Source organism: Acanthaster planci, linkage group LG02 (genome assembly GCF_054643075.1).
Source record: "Acanthaster planci isolate LZ-2023a linkage group LG02, COTS_SCS, whole genome shotgun sequence".
In the NCBI taxonomy this organism is placed as follows: Eukaryota; Metazoa; Echinodermata; class Asteroidea; order Valvatida; family Acanthasteridae; genus Acanthaster; species Acanthaster planci.
In genome coordinates this window covers 2,718,249-2,736,089 of record NC_141778.1, presented here as the reverse complement: position 1 = coordinate 2,736,089, position 17,841 = coordinate 2,718,249, and the positions used below count along the sequence as shown (strand labels likewise).

General features: G+C 40.9%; 1 protein-coding gene across 2 annotated transcripts in view; it reads right to left on the bottom strand.

The window, feature by feature from the left end:
• The window catches only part of spag1 (sperm associated antigen 1), a 35,242-nt gene that overhangs the window by 17,231 nt on the left and 170 nt on the right, over window positions 1–17,841 (bottom strand). For both annotated transcript variants that reach the window (XM_022227674.2, XM_022227675.2), the window contains exons 2-12: window positions 12,649–12,816; window positions 11,723–11,797; window positions 11,112–11,196; window positions 10,216–10,335; window positions 9,172–9,355; window positions 8,184–8,242; window positions 3,913–4,012; window positions 3,335–3,412; window positions 2,597–2,703; window positions 1,025–1,559; window positions 239–413 (exon numbers count right to left, since the gene is read on the bottom strand). In XM_022227674.2, coding sequence (XP_022083366.2) covers window positions 239–413; window positions 1,025–1,559; window positions 2,597–2,703; window positions 3,335–3,412; window positions 3,913–4,012; window positions 8,184–8,242; window positions 9,172–9,355; window positions 10,216–10,335; window positions 11,112–11,196; window positions 11,723–11,797; window positions 12,649–12,785 — 1,655 coding nt within the window. In that variant the 5' untranslated portion in view covers window positions 12,786–12,816. The remainder of the gene's footprint in view (window positions 1–238; window positions 414–1,024; window positions 1,560–2,596; window positions 2,704–3,334; window positions 3,413–3,912; window positions 4,013–8,183; window positions 8,243–9,171; window positions 9,356–10,215; window positions 10,336–11,111; window positions 11,197–11,722; window positions 11,798–12,648; window positions 12,817–17,841) is intronic.

The following is a 17,841-nucleotide window of genomic DNA, read 5'->3' as shown; positions in this document are numbered from 1 at the left end:
CTGTTCATTTAGTGGTGCGCAAGCCTGACTAAACCCAGTACAAACCACCGAAAAGCAAAACTCTGGCTACACTCCTGAACAGCTGGTAAGTACAAAGTTCCCCGCTGCACTGCGTAGAGAGTGGTTTAAAAAATGTGCGTTTAGCCTAGACTTTGGCCATCGTTTAAAACTGCCTTAAAGAAAGCCTCAACCCTAACACAACGTTTTGACAGTTCCCAAGGAAAGACTTTCAACCAACTTCTCCAGTGCCTCGTAAGCTGCCCCTCTGCGAAGCATGGCTTTGACGCTGTAAGGCTGGATCTCTAGCGCCGAGTCACAATCCGATATCGTTTCCTTCAGGTGGCCCGTCTTGGACTTACAGGCAGCGCGGTTGTTGTACAGCGACGCCAGAGCATTCGGGAAGGATTCCTTATCTGTTAGGAGGTCAAACATTTGATATATGTAACGGAAAAATGTGAAATTTAGCATGCTGTAACTCAAGCTTTATTTGGAGGTTTATGATGAAACTTTTATAGGTTCTGAGGTACCCCAAAGGTTAAATGTCACGTTACCACCTGTTTAAGTTTGCATTTCCCCCCAACAAGCCTCAGTTATGAAGTCTTTTGATGGGTCATTTCACTGTAGAAGCATGCATGTCTATGCAGGCTGTTGAGGAACTTTCTCATGGAAACACTCAAATCTTGATATGATTGATTCTCTGTTCAATTTATAACGACCAGCAGTTAATTACAGAACCACAGATTTCAACACTGCTGTCTCCAAAATGAACACTGTAACAAGGATAGTCAAATGCACTTCAGTTATTTACCACGTGACATTTGATGCAAAATACGACGAGCAAACTCCATCAATTCATTCACTTACAACAAACAGGTCGACAAATAATGCAATTAGCACTTTTGAGAGCATATTTCTAATCTGCAGGTATTTGGGGATGTTAAAATTTCTTAAATAGACTGCATTAATCTCGGTCTCATTTGTGGAGCGTGTGTTTGGTAACCATTGACTTTCGTCAAACTCTTACCTGGGAGAATTTTGGTGATGGCTAAGGAATACTTCTGCATGGCTTCACCATACTGTCCTGCCTTGAACAGCTCATTCCCAAAATCCTTCAGTGCGATGACATCATCGGGCAGGGGTCGGGAAGGGATGGGCGTGGGCTCAGGCAGCGTCGCCACGACAGCTTGGCCATCATTGCTTTGCTCTGCCTTGGGGTTGCCATTGCTGGACGGAAGAGAGGTAACTGGGGCCTGGCTGCTCTCTTGGTCTTGAGTTACAGTGGCAACGGTCGGCGAGGAACTCCCGTCAGCTTCGCCATTGCCATGCCCTCCGTCTGCTCCGCCCTCGTCAGAATTTTGTGATCCTGTACCGTTGACAAGTGACCCCTGACCTTTCCCAGCGTCCTCTTCTTCTTCACTATCGCTGTCACCTTCAACCTCTTGAATGACCATTCGTCGCCCACTGGGCTTGGGTTGCGTGGTTTCGATTTCACGTTCCTTGTACGGTTTAGGGGAACTCTTCTCTTTGTTTTCTTTGGCTACAATGTCTGCCACAAGATCCTACAAAATGAAACAGTGGAATAACGGAAATAGAAAGTTGACTGGTGGCTTACATGTACAATAACTTGTCACTGTAACCTACAAGTCCTCTTTGTTTCTAAAGATTGTTTGAGAAAACAGATGGAACAGGTTGAAGTTACAGGCAGCTATCCTGGTTGTAGAATTTGCTAAATGCTAACAGTTAGATAAATATCTTTGGCTCTTCTAAAGCAGGTTTGAAAAGAGGCTGAAGGGTCATCAAAGCTTGTTTCTGTGTACAAGAGATGCTCTACTTAAAGGCAGCATGCATGGACACCATCAGCAAAATCTCAACAATGAGAGTGCCGAACAATACTCAAATATCTTACCTGAAAGTAAGCAAATGCATGTAAGAGCATCATGAAATCTTGCCATCCTATAATGGTGTTGTTTTCAAGAGAGCAAAAGGGCTTGTACTTTTTCCATTGATTGTTCAGTCGGAGAATCGTCGGAAAATATGGTTTGTTTACCGTTCAAAATTACACCCATTAACAGGTGCGATGAGAATATTTGATTTCCACACAGCATAATGCCACACATAAGCAGGGCAATACAAGGTCTACATATGCAGCGGGCATTATAATTTGTGTTTTGTGTGTCGTTGTTGCGAAGGTCCACTGTACATGAATGGACACAATCAAAACCGTGCCTTCAGGAAACCCCCCAACACATTATAAACTGACAGAATAGATATATATATATAACTGTAATTGATAGACTACGTGTAAAGAGGGTTTGGAATGGTTTAAAGGTACATTTTCATTGCAGACAAACCTCAGAACAAATTTGCTGACTACTCAAAGCGATGAAGTCAAAACATGATGTGAGTCAATGGAATGGCTGAGGTGACTAACAGACCTCAAAACTGGACAATTCGGCACAATTACAGCAAATGCCAATGGTGTATACGACCTGTAAGGTAGACCGCATTCTTCATGAATATGGCACATTCTTCAAGAAGACAGCTTTTCCGCTCTCCAAACTGAGAGGGTAGCACTAGGTAAACCTAAGACACTTACCAATGCCTGTTTATTGTTTGGCTCAGCATTCAAGACAGCTTCAAGATCTTTCTTGGCATCGGTGAGCTGTCTCAAAGACTTGCGAGCAGTGCCTCGTCGGAGTAAGGCTATAAAAATAAAGAAGAAATGGGAGGCAGCTGACTAAATTAAAGAGCACAGAAACACTGTATATCACAGAAATTTAATAATAAGAGAGAAGAGCAGCACCAGAAAAACACTAAGCAAACAGAACAGAACACAACACCATTCTCAAAAAAAAAAATTCAAACACAACACTAACATTAAGCCAACAACTACCAAGCCTTTCCCAAAGCTTGGCCCCTTTGAAATTTGGACTAAATAGAAAGACTGTGATCTTTGCCTGGGGTACAATGTAGAAAAATGGCCCAAACTGAGTTCAAATGAGTGAACTCAGTGACTTGATAAGAGCCTCAAGTCAATGCTGGACAGGAAGCAAACATTGGAGGCATTTGGCTCTCGACAATACAATTCCCATTGTCATGATGCTCACTGGCTCTAGTTGGAAAAAAGTTTTTATACGATGATATGAAATAGATCAACACTGCAGTCATCCTAACTGAAAACAGTAATATTAGGCAAAAGCAACAGAATATCACAAGTACATAGCGCCTCCTGGAAACATTTCACTAATCTCGCCCACTTTAAAACAAATACTACACTGAGGCAAGACAGGCTCTCAGGCCTCACTCTGTCGAGCATATGAGTAGCTGTCCTCACCTTTGATGTTCTCAGGCTCCAACTCCAAGACTTTAGTGCAATCCTCCACGGCATCAATGAACTGGCCCAACTTGATCCCTGCAAAGCAACACACCATAGGGAAATCACAAGCTACGCCAGAGGGTTCTAACAACTCCAAGCCTTCTGATTGGAGAAAAGTATTTTGCTCGGGGACACAGCCGTTTCTGCTGACTAGTTAAAAACCAATTTTGGAAGAAAAGTCTGAAACTGACACCATAATTGACAACCGTGCACTTTGGACAATGTCTACTTCACTGACTTGATCAAAGGCTTTGTACTTTTAAACTTTGAATTCTCCTGTGTACACATATATAAAACACAGCACAAATGGAAACATTACGGAGGTGCAGCATTGAGAATTGTTCTGAAATTGGTACAAATCACTCAGAAACACAAGACTTTCCACAGTTTGGGGTTGCCAACCTCAAGCATGTCAAGGCCAACTAGGTATTAGTCACAGCCATTCTTACTTGTTTGTGAGTTTCAACCCAGTATTGTGAACCGGGCCTTTCTGAACTTTGAACTCCCTAAAGGTTTGTTCCGTCTGTAAATCTTACTTGCGAGAGAGCGATTGTTGTACGCCGGAGCCGACGGTATGACCGAGATGCTTCGAGTGTAATACTGGATGGCCTCCTCAAAATCTCCTGCCTTAAACGCCTGTAACAGCAGTAGGTTTGGCATGGAGGTCAATGTGAGTGACAGGTTATAATGTGGATGGGGCGGGGCTTACGGTCAGTGGGGGAGGAAGACTAAAGTTCTGGCAGGGTTTTTCAGGCAATTCATTTTCAAAAGCCAGTAACTGTGAGAAATTACTTTGATCTGTTCAGGAGGTGGATTAGAAAATCACCTCCAAACTTGAGCTCAAATAAAATGATTCTATGCCCCTTTAAAACATTTCGGAAACTACTATGATTGCACAGTTAGCAGTGAGAAATTCATTTATATCCAAGTTGCCAAACTTCACTGCAACAATCTCTCCCCAACAAAATATTTGTATTTGAACCGTGTGCCCCCTATTCCTACGACCCAGAAGTTGTTTACACCTGATCCACATGACAAGGATGTGGGTATTGCACGATGTGCACCATTAGTGTAACATCTTTCTTCATTACGACAATGGTTACATGCTTGAATGACCTACTAAACTATCTTTAGTGTAACTTACATGTACATGCAAGTACTTTGTGAAGCTCTGAAGAATACTGGATTTTGTGAAATGTTACATAAAAGTGAACGAGGATGATAAAAACCATCAAAATACAGTACCGCTCAGAAATATAGGACCATTCCACGATCGATTTACTGCGAAGAATTCCTCACGAATTGTGTGCAATTTCAATAATAACACTTGTCCGGGGAGTCCTTTCTTTTGCAAAAGTAAAGGCCGATTCGCGAAGACTCGGCCGCCGCCGTAAGGGAGAAATGCGACGCGAAGCACTGTTTGCGAAACAACTCTCATGGGACTATTAAAACCACTTACATAATGAAAAATCCCTGTCCACCTTCCCGTCCCTCCAATAAAACTAGTGTAAAAGATTTTTCAACCTCTTCGCAATGACATTTTAAGCTTTCACACAAAATTTGGATGCATTTTCAATCGAAAATTAACATGTCTTATCGATGAATTCGTTCCCGGAGTCAAGTCTGGAACCCCGTGCTTGGCAGTCTCTACATTGACATAATGCCCATTTTGATTGGTCATCAAAGTCTCCATAAGACGCATAACAAATTTTCCAATGGATGGAATTTCCTTATGATTTCTGAGATGTCCGCTATACAGACGTGGAAAGTAAAGGCCCAATCTGATAGCTAGTGACATTAATTTATGTCTGTTTTGATCAATTTGTGCAAAAATGTTATTTTTCTTGCTTAACTTTTGTTGAAAGTGTGATTATTGCAGAAATATCAAATCTTTTTTACAATGAACAGATAGAACTGATCAAAAATTAAATGATTCTTTATTGAACAGAAATTCAAGTGATTTTTTTATATTGCTTTAGGAAATTCAGCAAACATATTTACTGATCTTAAATCTTAAAATTTTGCTTTTTAAAAATTCTTCATCCTCATGGACGCCCTGTTGTTTTTCTGTTTCCAGTGATATTGAATTGGTGTTAATTTTTTTAAAAACATTTTCAGCTACTAGGCTCTGTAAAACACAAGCATTGCCTTCACATTTGTGACCCGCTCTGCAAAAAAGGGTATTAACTCGCACCATGCCAAAACACGTACATGTATAAATGACCTGTTCTATTTGAAGCGGGCAAAATTTCTTCAAAAAATGTGGTTTTGTGTTTTTCTTTTAATAGCTTCTATAATAGTTATATTTTCAGAATTTGTGACTACAAACATTGATACTGATGAATAAAGATGAAAAATTGATCATTCAGTAAGAAATCCTGTATAGCATTGTGTTTCCAAGTGCTACACTTTATAAGCTTTTTCTCGAAAGGTGCTTTTATTGAATCCGAAACTGTGGATATACAAATGTCTATATATCTCCGGAACACAGCTCACTATAGGGGTCATTCATATATCAAATTGTAGCTTGTGGTGTACAGAATCCAGCCATATCAAAAACTCATAACCTGAATCTGGCCACTTATTACTCATTTTTCAAGAGCAGGTCACATAAGGATAACACTGGAAACTTTTGCTAGTTCAGAGAATGTTTCTTTTACCGTACATTTTAATCCACACAAGTGTTTCATTTTCTATTGAAAAGAAACTCTGCAGCTATTTATCTGTCTGCGGGAACCTCCTGTTTTTGTGGATTTGAAATAAATAGAATGGGTAGAGGGAGTTTATTTTTTAGGGCAAAAAGTAAACGGTGTATATTACTTTGTGTAACGAAAAACAGAATGAAATTCCCCTCATTTCCTGTACAGACCACTAAATCGGAGAAAAAAGTTGCAGAAGTAAACACAAAATACATGTAATTTGTTTTACACTGAAATGACGACAGTCCAGATTGTATACAAGGTTATGGTCAGATGGTAAAGTTGAATACAGAATAAAGAGAATTGATGAACAGTTTACAGCTAGGGTGGGGTTTCTCGGCAAATTAATGCATTTCGTTCCCTTCCAATTTCATTGCCTTCTTTTCATTTGATTTTTGTACTTAAGGGACGGGCTAAGTGGTGCCCTTGCCCTTCCCAGATGTGACGAGCATGGTTCCTTCTATGGTTCTTATATTTTCTATTTTTGGGGAGACCGGGTCGATCGGTTGGGAATTAAGATGACGATTGTTTTCTTTATGTTCTAGACAGGGTCAGTGGCACAAAAATAAAAGCTTTTTCTTGGTTGAAAACGCCAGAATATGTAGAGGGTCGGTGAAATTTTTTTTTTTTTGGAAGAGCCAAAAATATGGGTAAGTCCCAAATGAAAACCACAGAAGTAACTACGTTTGACCCACAGAGGAAATGAAGAGACATATTTGATGTTAGGTAGCTCCTCCGCCAAGCTATTACATGTGTTGTGTCACTTGTGAACTCTAAAGGAATCCTCGAAAAGTAAATTTAATAAGTGGTGCCGAGTGAAAGGGACTACATGTAGTTAAGTATTTTCAAGCATTCAGTTCTCGTACCGAGTGGGAAATTACAAAATGAACAAAGTCAAAACACGGCAAGTGCGTTGATACAGTATCAAATGCTTCACCACATACATGGATACTAGCGTACATGTATGAGCAAAACATGCATGATGGAGACACAGACCTGGCCCTGATTTAAACTACATGCGTAACATGTATGTATCCATATTTTGCAATACTTCCAGGGACCTTACAGCCTCTCCTTGGGATGTATTACTTTGTATCAACGCAGCGAACGCACGTGTCTGCGAATAGTCTAGTACATGTATGTGTACATGATACAACATGCCTGTGTGTATCTCGACATGAATAACCATGACTTCAATCGCCATCTTAAAATATGCTTTGCATGCATGTAGGCTAGATCTGTGTAAATTGTGAATTTTTACGTCAATAATGAGTATACCGCTTTCCAATCATGAGCATCACAGTATGTTTGATCCGGTAACCCTGGTATGCTTTCACGGTGAGAAATGCTAATTTCAAGTGTTTTCCATGCAATACCAGACGTAGTTGGTACTTGAATGAGTCTTGCCAACTTCATAGAATGATTCACAAGTCAATAGGCCTATGAGGGCATAGACATTTCTATTTCTTCCCATCACTTCCCCTCCTTTATTCTCCAAGACACAGAGAAATGTTGCTCCGTATAAAACCTTCAACACAATAAAATATAACGAACTATAAGAAACCTACGAACTGGGATGGAACAGTTGGTTTCTGCACTGAATGTAACCTGCTGTTTAATTAGTTGCACTTGGTTTCCAGCCTTTTTCCCAGATTTTTTTTGCAAGTCCTCAAGCCTTTATTTTCAATCTGTCCTCCCTTTAAGTTTTAGTCGGGTTTATCAAAGATATTAAACACAGTGAATCGTGCCATCGGCATTGTTTTTTTTTATCCAGGCAAAAAAGGACGCTAGGTTAGATTGGTCCCCTATCGATGTCACTCTTCTGTCTACGGAAAAATGCAGCGCAGCTTCCTATATATTTCATAGTGAAAAGGGACACAAATTTGTTAATGCTTTTGGAATAAAACCTTATACTTTACATTCTTCCCCTTCTCCAAAATTGTTTTCTTTGGGTACTAAAATTGCACCCAATCCACAAAGAATTCTTCGCAGTAAATCGATCGCGAAAAGGTCCCATATTTCTAAGCGGTACGGTACCTAGAAACTTGGAAGAGTCTAGAAACATGAACATTTGAAGGAAGCTTGAATGATCCAGGCACTGTTCCTACCTCATTGCCTTTGTCCTTCTCTTTGTTGGCCACTAGCTCACGCTCTTTATCAGACATGCCTTGAACCAAAAAAAAAAGCCAAGTTAAGCAGAGAAGTACATGTCAAATTTCTTCTTCACCGGGCTTCATTTCAAGTTGATTTTTCAGAAGTCAGAGGGCACTGTGACAACAGGGTCCAATTTCTCAGGGCTGGTTAAGCAGAAATTCTCGCTCAGCAAAATTCCCTGCTCAGCAACATTCAGCTGGGAACCAGTCAAATGTAACAGCCACTGCATGACTTCTGTTTTCTACGCTCAACAATTTGCTACACTCACCATCTCTGTTTATAAAAGGGCCTCGGAGGATTAGAACTCAGTGCTGTAGCCTTACAAAATTCATGACATAAAAGTCCATGATGTAGCAAATCTAATCCTCTTTCATTTTTCGATGAGAAATGACATTTTTGATCAGTGAAGAACTTCTTTGCTCAGGAAATATGTTAATGTAAATTTCCTGCTTGAGAATGCACTGCTTAATTAATAAACCTTTTGCGAGTTAATTTTGAAATAAATCTGGCACACCGAGTTCTTTAACTTTATGTGAACATAACCATTCAAATTCTCCATACTGAAGACACTGCTGCTGTACCTCGTGATTTGGGGCAAGCTTTTGCTTAGTTACATAAGAGTTGCCTTGCTCCAACACCCTGCTTTCAATGGATAAGAAGGGCACAAAAGAACCAGTCCATTCCAGAGATGGTGGTTGCTATGCAAAAGCTTGCACCGAATCATGAGGTATAGCAACAGTGTCTTTAGTCTGGGGAATTCAAATTATGTTTATGTGTAATCAGATAACTTGGTGTACCAGGTTTATTTAAATCAGATTCAACTTGCAAAAGGCTTATCTGGCAAGGGCAATGGCGACACAAAGCATTTCAACAGTGCAAAATGACATGCAAATATGCAAATTCATACTGCTTGTATGCAAAGTTATGCTAATTGCTTCAGACCGTCTGTATTTATGGTGCTTGGCAGTTTCGCAGGGGATGGCTTCCGTTGGTTGCTGTCCTTCCCTCCTTTTTTCTTCAAATCAATTTCATCGGCAGCCTTTTCGGCGTCAAATTTGTCCCAAGCTCGATAATCAGAAGATTTGATCCTGTCCTTGGACGGTTTTCCCCAATCTTGCTCCTTGCCCTTCGGAAGCAAAAGTTGAACAGATTGGTTATTTGGCAAACACCAGTTCATAGCTTAATAATTTCATGATGCTTTCATGATGTGGTTTCTTCAAAATATATGCCGATAATCTATCAGGTGCACTAACGCAGTGGCTTATCATGCACAGATTTTTGCCAAATTTATGTCACAAATAATGAGTCCGTCTTGAGGGCAGAGTATTAACGTCAAAAGTGTATGTGTTGAAGACTGCGACTACATCACAAAACTGTGACCCACTTTGTGAAAATGAGTCTTAAGTCACCAGAGCCACTTTTTGAGTTTTCATTTGCATTGGAAAGAGCAAATTGAGTTTTTTGTTTTGATGTATCACTCAGTTTGGCATCCTGATGAATGTGGATACTCCATGGTGAAAAATCCTGTTGGTTCCTATTGATTTACACTGTGCAAAATTATTCTAAAAGACTTTTTAATCTAAAGTGGCTCTGGCGACTTAAGACTCATTTTCACAGAGTGGGTCACAATTATGCTGCATATCGGCGCCATCTGTACCAAGAACCCTGTTTATAAGCCTGAAATGTTCAAACTAAAATGAAAGGCTCCAAACATTCATATCACATTTCATGTTCCTGCGGCAGAAATTAAATTCACACTAAAGCCAGGTCTTCCAAATCAGGGAAATTCAAAGACTGAAGCTGTAGACGGAAGAAGACGTTGTGACAAAGCCTGGAGTTGAGATATGGCCAAATTAAGAGCAGAATCAACACTAACCACACGGAAGTCAACTGGGGCGGCCCACGACCGAATCTTAAGGCATACAAATCATCTTCACAAGTACAAACTAAGCGAGTGCCTACTTGAGGTATCAAGTCCACACTCACCTTGTTCTTCTTTCCGCTGGTGTCAAGAGTGACTGGTTGACGGATTGGGGGAAGAGTCTTGTCATCATTGCTCAACCCAGGGCTGGACGTGCTCTCCTTGCCCATCTCAGCTGCCCAGTCCTGAGGTGAAGCCAATTTCAATGGTAAGACAGCTTGTTTCAAAATCAGTCCACATCTCAGAGATGGGTGAGATCAAAGGCCAAATAAACACTTATAATATATCCAGCAGTGGGGTTGTAGTAAGAACAACTCAACCGTAAACCCCTAGGCTCTTGCACTAGAGAGCATACTGAACCCAACAAACTCCAACAGATCCATTCTACTTGTCTATGTACTTGTACATGCAGGTTACTGTACCAAACCTGATAAACTCCAACAGAATGGGCCCGTTGGAGTTTGAGTGATATGGTATGGATGGGTCTGTGCAGTATAGGATGCCTTGCACTGGAGCAGTACCAAACCTGACAAACTCATGCACAATCCAACAATTGGTACAGCAAGCCAGACACTGCACACAATGACCTCTGAGTGTCCCAACTCACACAAAATCCAACACCATCTCCCTGGGCTTCAGATCCAAAGCCTAATCAAATTCAAAAAGAAGTTAATTGGGTATGGTACTTAACCTGCCAACACCTAGCAAAACCTGCTGCTGGAGTTTATGGATACTGGGCAGTTAGGGGTAATACCTACAAACAGTTTTTAGGTGTCTCACAGATTGTGAATCTTTCTTTTGGCTTAATCTACAAAATACTACGAGCCAGCAAGACTGAAATTATTAAACCCTCTAAAATTTCATAAGTTTTGGAGGCTTCCAGCAACAATGCAAAGAAAATTGGGAAAAAAGAGTTCCTGACGAAGATTTCTGATGGAAGGAGGAAATTTATCGAGGATACCTTGATATCTGAATTGATTTGCTGCCACTCGTTCTTGTCCACGTCAGCTGCAGAGGCAGGAGGCTTGTCCTTCCGCAGTGCCTTGCTGAAAACCAAAGGCAATTCAACCATGTCTTACTGACACACATGTAGTGCTTTAACTCTAAGAGGGCTAAATCCTCAATAGGATCTCAATAGGAGGTTAGACAAACCCTTGGGAGTAAACACTTAAAACATTGTTAAAAAATGCTCAGCAACTATGACCCCCGTTCATCAGGCCATGAGATGAATTGTATGCAGCTGCTCCAGATGAGCTGAATCCATTTTTCTGTTTTCACAAGTACTCAGTTTGTGCTCCTGAGTGGAGAGATGCAATTGCAGTCAAGTGTCTTGCCCGTGAACACAAGTACTATAACCCTGCAAGTTTGACATTGTAACCACAAGACCCTGGAACTCTAGCATGTCTAGCACATACATGTACTTTTCAACTTTGAAGTGACAGAGTGCTCTTAACACGGTGCCAGTCTGACCCAGAACTGAGGAATTCAATGCACAAGGCTTCTGCATGAAGCTCTGAGTAACTCTCACTAGCTGTTTGGGTTACCAGAGGTTACTCATGTAATGTGAGTTACCTCTTGGGGTCCAGAGTTGCGATCCTGCCCTCGCAGAACTCTATCAAATCTGGGTAATGTCCATCCTTGCCAGACCTACAAAAACAGAAAAAAAGGGTTCATTTTGCTTGGTTAAAATATATATACACGGCATTGCTGAGTTCAAATACAGGTACAGGTAGTTGGTAGTGTACATGTGTCGGCAAATTTACTACAAATCTGCAAGTCCTTCATGTACTTCACGGGTGCTGTAATGGTGATGAAATAATGGTCCAACAATCTCATTTTAAAGATTGCATCAATATGACAGGAGTTATCTTTGGAGACGTTGACAGAGTAGTGTGTGATAAGGACATGTTTAAAGAGTAATAGGTACATGTAATATGAGAGCATAGCGCTTCAAGAAAAGGAGCAACAATTTCCTTTCACTTTGCAGCACAAAATGATAACTAGTTAAGTCCAAATCTTTTTTTGGTCTTTTTTTTTTTGAGTCTGTATCAGCCACAAGTTTTTTCAAAATTGCTTGTGCCAAGAACATGCACGACTTAAGTCGTTAAGTCGTCCATGGGTAAGATCATTAGCTGGTTTGCCAATCACTCCTGGTTTAAATACATGTACAAGCAGAGATCTACACGGTAATGTGCTTACAGATTTCCCCATCTTCTTTGTTATGGTATCAGTGTAAATGTTTAACTACTCTGTAGCGTGTGGGTACATGTAGTTACGTCAATCCTTTATATCCACTCAGACCTTTTCAAATCCACCAGGAAATCTACGACTTGTCAAGACTGAGGGAGGTACCACAGCACAGTCAATGTTCTTTGACAAGAGGTTTGATACCCCTGAAAGTTGAGAGTGTACAATTTCTCTGGCTGGGGAAAGATTCTGAAGGATTCAAGAATTCTTGGGGAGTCAGGGTTGGTCATTATTTTTGTTAGCAGACTAACCTGAGGGCTTTAAGGATCTTTTCCAGCTCCTTTACATTCTTGCAGTCACCGATGTAGCCATAATCCTGGTGCTCGATGGGAATGTCTCTGGACGAGGACGATGAACCATCCACTGTGGCACTTGGGAAACCATCCATGCCTGAGGATTCCAAACAATCTCTTCGCTATCTGTAAATTGGATAATGCATTGAGCTAAATCAACTGACAGCTGTGCAGCAACCCTGCTTGCCAGAAGGCAATCTTTAGTTCTGTAGCCCAAACGCTCAAGGTTTAGAGTACATGTAAATCACAGATAAACTTGTTGGAGCTAGCGTAAGCGTTAATCATTCTTGATCAGGGGCATCAAGCAGTGTCCACAGAAGGGCCTAACGTGGCTAAGGGATTCTATACCCATGTCACTTGACACCTTGCATGTGTCATGTGTGTGATGCATGCAAAGTGTGCGATGTGTTTGGGTCATTTTTGTCCGGAGAATGAGAGGGTGATGAGTAAAAGTGCCCATTTTTTTTCAAGAAATAGTCGGTCGCATGGTCTTACAACCATAAGTCAGAAGATTTAAAAAGAATGGTCTTACAACCATAAGTCAGAAGATTTAAGATACGAACCAATTTTGATGGCTTTTGGGGGAAGAGCTGATTGAGAAAGTGGATTTTTTTAGATAAATACACCCCAATTTGATATTATCGGGCTGCATTCAAAAATAATTACAAACTCATAAAAAGTCACATGGAGCAGTGGTTTGGAATTCTACAAGTAGGCCCAGGCCTAGTCAAAGAGTACTTTGACAGTTTGAGAACTCAGCCACTACTCCGTCACTGCCGTGTGACTTTGAGCCAATGTACATGTACATGTAGTTTACAAGGAGTCATAATGATACCGTTTTTTTTAATCGAACTTTTGAGGTGAATGATTCAATTTGAACAAAGCTTTTCAATCAAATTTTCCTGTGAGAGCAAACTTGAGGTACCTACAGTACAGTATAGCTTAAAAAGGGTGTAACAAGGGCTTCACAGCTTAAGACCGAGTATTTTTTGAAACATTGAGATTTCTGCTTACCAACCTCTCCCTCCTCCCTGATGACAATTGTACTGTTCATGCCATTTGTGTTTATCAGATTGCACATGTGTCCAGCCCACCAATGGCCAAGCTTGCTCCGCATATCCATTCAGCAGCTACACAGGGCAGCTCATGTATCAGCCGATGGTATCAGCTTACAGGTCACGACAGTCCCCCCCCCAACCCACCATGGACAATGGTCAAACTGAGATGCAGAGCAAGCTTGGCCATTGGTGGGCCTGACACAGTGGTGAAGTGATCTCTTTGGGAAGTGACAAATGGGGAAAGGGACAACTGGGCGAAGTGGTAAATGGGTGAAGTGGCAATAAAACGTTTGAAACCCGGGGTTGTGAAGTGAGTTACTTACACCTCGTTTGACGTTCGACATTCAATGTTGAACAAGTACATGTACCAGTAACTGTCTGATATTTAATGTTGAATAAGTAACTGTCTGACATTCGGCGACCGCTCAGGATGCACATCCCTAGAAATGATAGAGTGTGAAAGGACAAAAACCAAACTGCGCCATCTACATTTAAGGGTTTCTTTGATCCTGAAAAACCCCATGCCCCTGGTTTCAAGGAGTTTTCGCTGATTGAGAACAATGAGATTAGATTTGATGTACGGTACTTGCCAGGCGGGGCATGGGGTTGGAGTATTATTTCGATTTCAGAAAAGTATTATGAGATGCATTAACTTTCCTACTGGTCCATGTATGTCATTCTCGAACAAAGAACTCAACGGACAAGACTTTAGTCATAGCCGGTTTGACCATGGAAAACTGCATTGCCCTGGTTGAAATGGAAGCAGTGGGGTCGCTAAAGTGTACAGAAACACTTTGAAAATAAGTTTAGACCCGGGGCGTGGGCTTGATGTACATGCACATGTACCGGTATATTATTTCGATTGACTGAAATAGTTTTAATCCCATTCTATTGCAGAGATGCCAACTTTTCAAAATGCAAAAGTGTAATCCTATCGCACTTCCAGTTCCCATTTCCCGACTGACCCTAATTTTCGGTGCAACCCTAAACGTTTTCATTGGCAAATTAGCAAAAAATATTTTTGAAAGTTTTTAAAAATCCTGTTGTCTTTTCTTTCAAAACAAACACAACAAACAAACAACTTTTTTCATGTCAAAACACTTGTATTTACCTAACTAGAATTGTGCAAGTGTGAATTATAATTACAGGTAATTGTCAATTATATTTTCAAATTCTGGTAAATTCTTATTTTGATCACTTTTGTGGCAATTTTTGGCACCTTTTGTCCCATTCAATCAGCACAAAATATGGTCAAAAAATCCTTACCTACTGACCCTATTCAATCGGAAGCAGAGCTATTTTTTCTTGGCCTAACTAATGTGCTTCTCTGTGTCATAAGATCCAGCGTGGGCAATATTTATCATATCACAGTTACATGCGTTGCAAAACACGTACATGTAAGCTTCTCCATGACAAGACTTGCCCCCTGTTCATCACAGCGTTAATTGGGGCGAACGGATGATTCGATCACACTGGTTTCCACCGCTACTCACACAGCTTGTATGCACAAACTGCTGGATGCCAGTGACACATTTCTGACGCGCGCATTTCAATACGAGGCCTGCTCCGTACTGTAGCTCGTGCTCACGTACAGTTTATACACAACTGTATGGTTTGTAGAGTTCGAGTTGGAAATCGTAAAAATCTTAGTCTGGATCGTACATGTACAGTCATAAACAGACTAAACAAATCGTAAAATTACGTCTAAATCGTACAAGTTGGTATCACTGATATTGCCATACAAAACTGTCGCCTGCATTTCTGGGCTTGTTTGACCCCGAAAAAACTCCATGCCCAGGGCTACCCCTGTGGGAGAAGGTTGTGGGTATATACATGTACATCATTGTGAAATGGCATGTACAATGCAAATAAGGCACACTTTTTTAGAGTGGCGGGATATTCTGCAATTACTCAGATTTTTTTTCCACTTCCATGACTTTTGACAAACCGTTCAAAAATGTCAAAGTGCAAATCAGAAATCTGGTCAAAATTCCTTTTCTAGATATTTTCTGAGAACAAGTTTTTTAAACCCTAAACCTACATGTACATAATACTACAATTTACTATTTTCAAGATGTATTTTTGCATTGGGGAGATGTTAATTATATATAACGGTTTTGCCCTTACCCAACGTATATTAATAAACACTGAGCATGCAGTGCTTATTAATATACGATGGGTAAGGGCAAAACCGTTATATATAATTACAAATTACTACTTGTACATGTAGTAAAATGTAGTACTGAGCACTGTCGCTTGTAAGAGGATATGACCATATTGTTCTCTGAAGCCATAAGATACAATAGATAAGACAATGTACATGTACCACACAGTGCTGTGGCACTATGAATGGATGGCTTTATTGTTCTCTGTACAAGTAACAATGGAAGTAACCTAGCCGGAAGTACTAATTTGTAGTGCTAGGTCCTTCAGGCTCAGGCTACTACTTAGTATTTTGTAGTACTGAGTAGTGTAAGGCAACAATATGCTTGGCGGTTAGGGTTAAACAAGAACTTGTCTGAGAATTAAGTGAAGAACAACATACAGGAGGTGGGTTCTTATTAGGAAAAATCCAAACTAGAAAAGATTGGCTTACTGCGGGCACCATTTTTATAAAACCTCAGAAATTAGGCTTGTCCATCTACTACGTGACATTCCTTCCCATTATTAAGGCATAGTATGTCACACCATCATCTTGACGACTGGACTGAGTGGACAACGTGTCTCAACGGACGACTTGTCTCAACAGTCAACTTGTACTTGTCTCTCTCCTTTTTACGCATGGATGGTCGAGCTGTCTCATCAGTCGAGTTATCTTAAGTAGAGTTGGCAAAGGGTCGAGTTGTCTACAGTGTAGACAACTCATTGGAGTCATTGGAGTCGATATTTTTGTACCTTATTTTAACAGCCGTGGTAAGTTAACTTAAAGGATATTTTTTTCGAGTACTGTTAATCGAGTACGAGTACTTTGATGCTCGAGTACAATTTTTGGATGTCGAGTTCCGAGTATTTTGTACTTTGTATTTTCAAAGGGGTAAGTTACAATTATTCTAGTCAGGTGTAACTAGATAGGGAAACACCAAAAGGAAATTGACAAGATTGGAATTTCTTCTCAACTACATGTACATCACATCATTTAATTAAAAAAGCTACCGGAAGAATATACATGTACATTAAGTTACTAGTAAAGAAATTAAAAACACTCTCAAAGATATTCAGTTCCAAAAAAAGGAAGAAAAATACGAATATCACGAGTTAAAATCACTCCCAACAATATTACGAAAATAAATTTAAACATTTTGGGTCGACTCTGCCAGCGCTTGTCTGAACTGGGTACATAACAACAGAACTGGATATCGGGTCACTACAACAAGATTAGCCTACTTGACGTAAGTGATTAGTGGTGACGTCCAAATATCCATCACCGTCCGTGAGTCGTTCGTTTCACGTCGTTGATTAGAACCATTGTTTGTTTTTTTTAATACATTGGGCCGGCCATATTTGCTTGACGTTCCTGGGGGGGGCGAGTCGGTCAGGGGACGAGTCAGCCAGGGGGCAAGTCAGCCAGGGAGCGAGTCAGTCAGGGGGCGAATCGGTCAAGGGGCGAGTCGGCCAGGAGGCAAGTTGGTAAGAGGCGAGTCGGTCAGGAGGTGAGTTTACGAGGGGGCGAGTTGGAAAGGGACGAGTCGGTCAGGGGGCAGTTGACCTGACACCTCCCAGAACTGTGGCCCAAGTGTGAGGTTCATCGTCCGCCGCCCTTCCCATGCTCCTACGACGACCGCGAACCCCACAGTCATGACAATTCTGGGAGTAAACGGTAACTAAATCCTGCATTGCTAATGCTAGGCCATGTACATATGTACTGTACATGTAGGCTGGCAATATAGGCTGGCAAAAAGGACCGCGCCGATCACGCCAACGTGATAGGCCAACCTCTTCCACATTTTCAGCAGAATACACATGTAGGTTACATTAATGGAATATGAGCAAACACAGGCAGCTTCCACTAATAATTTGAAGATTTGTCCACAGCAGCAGTCAGAAACGTCTTGCTCATCATCTACATCTCGTCTAAGAAAATTTGGTAACAAAT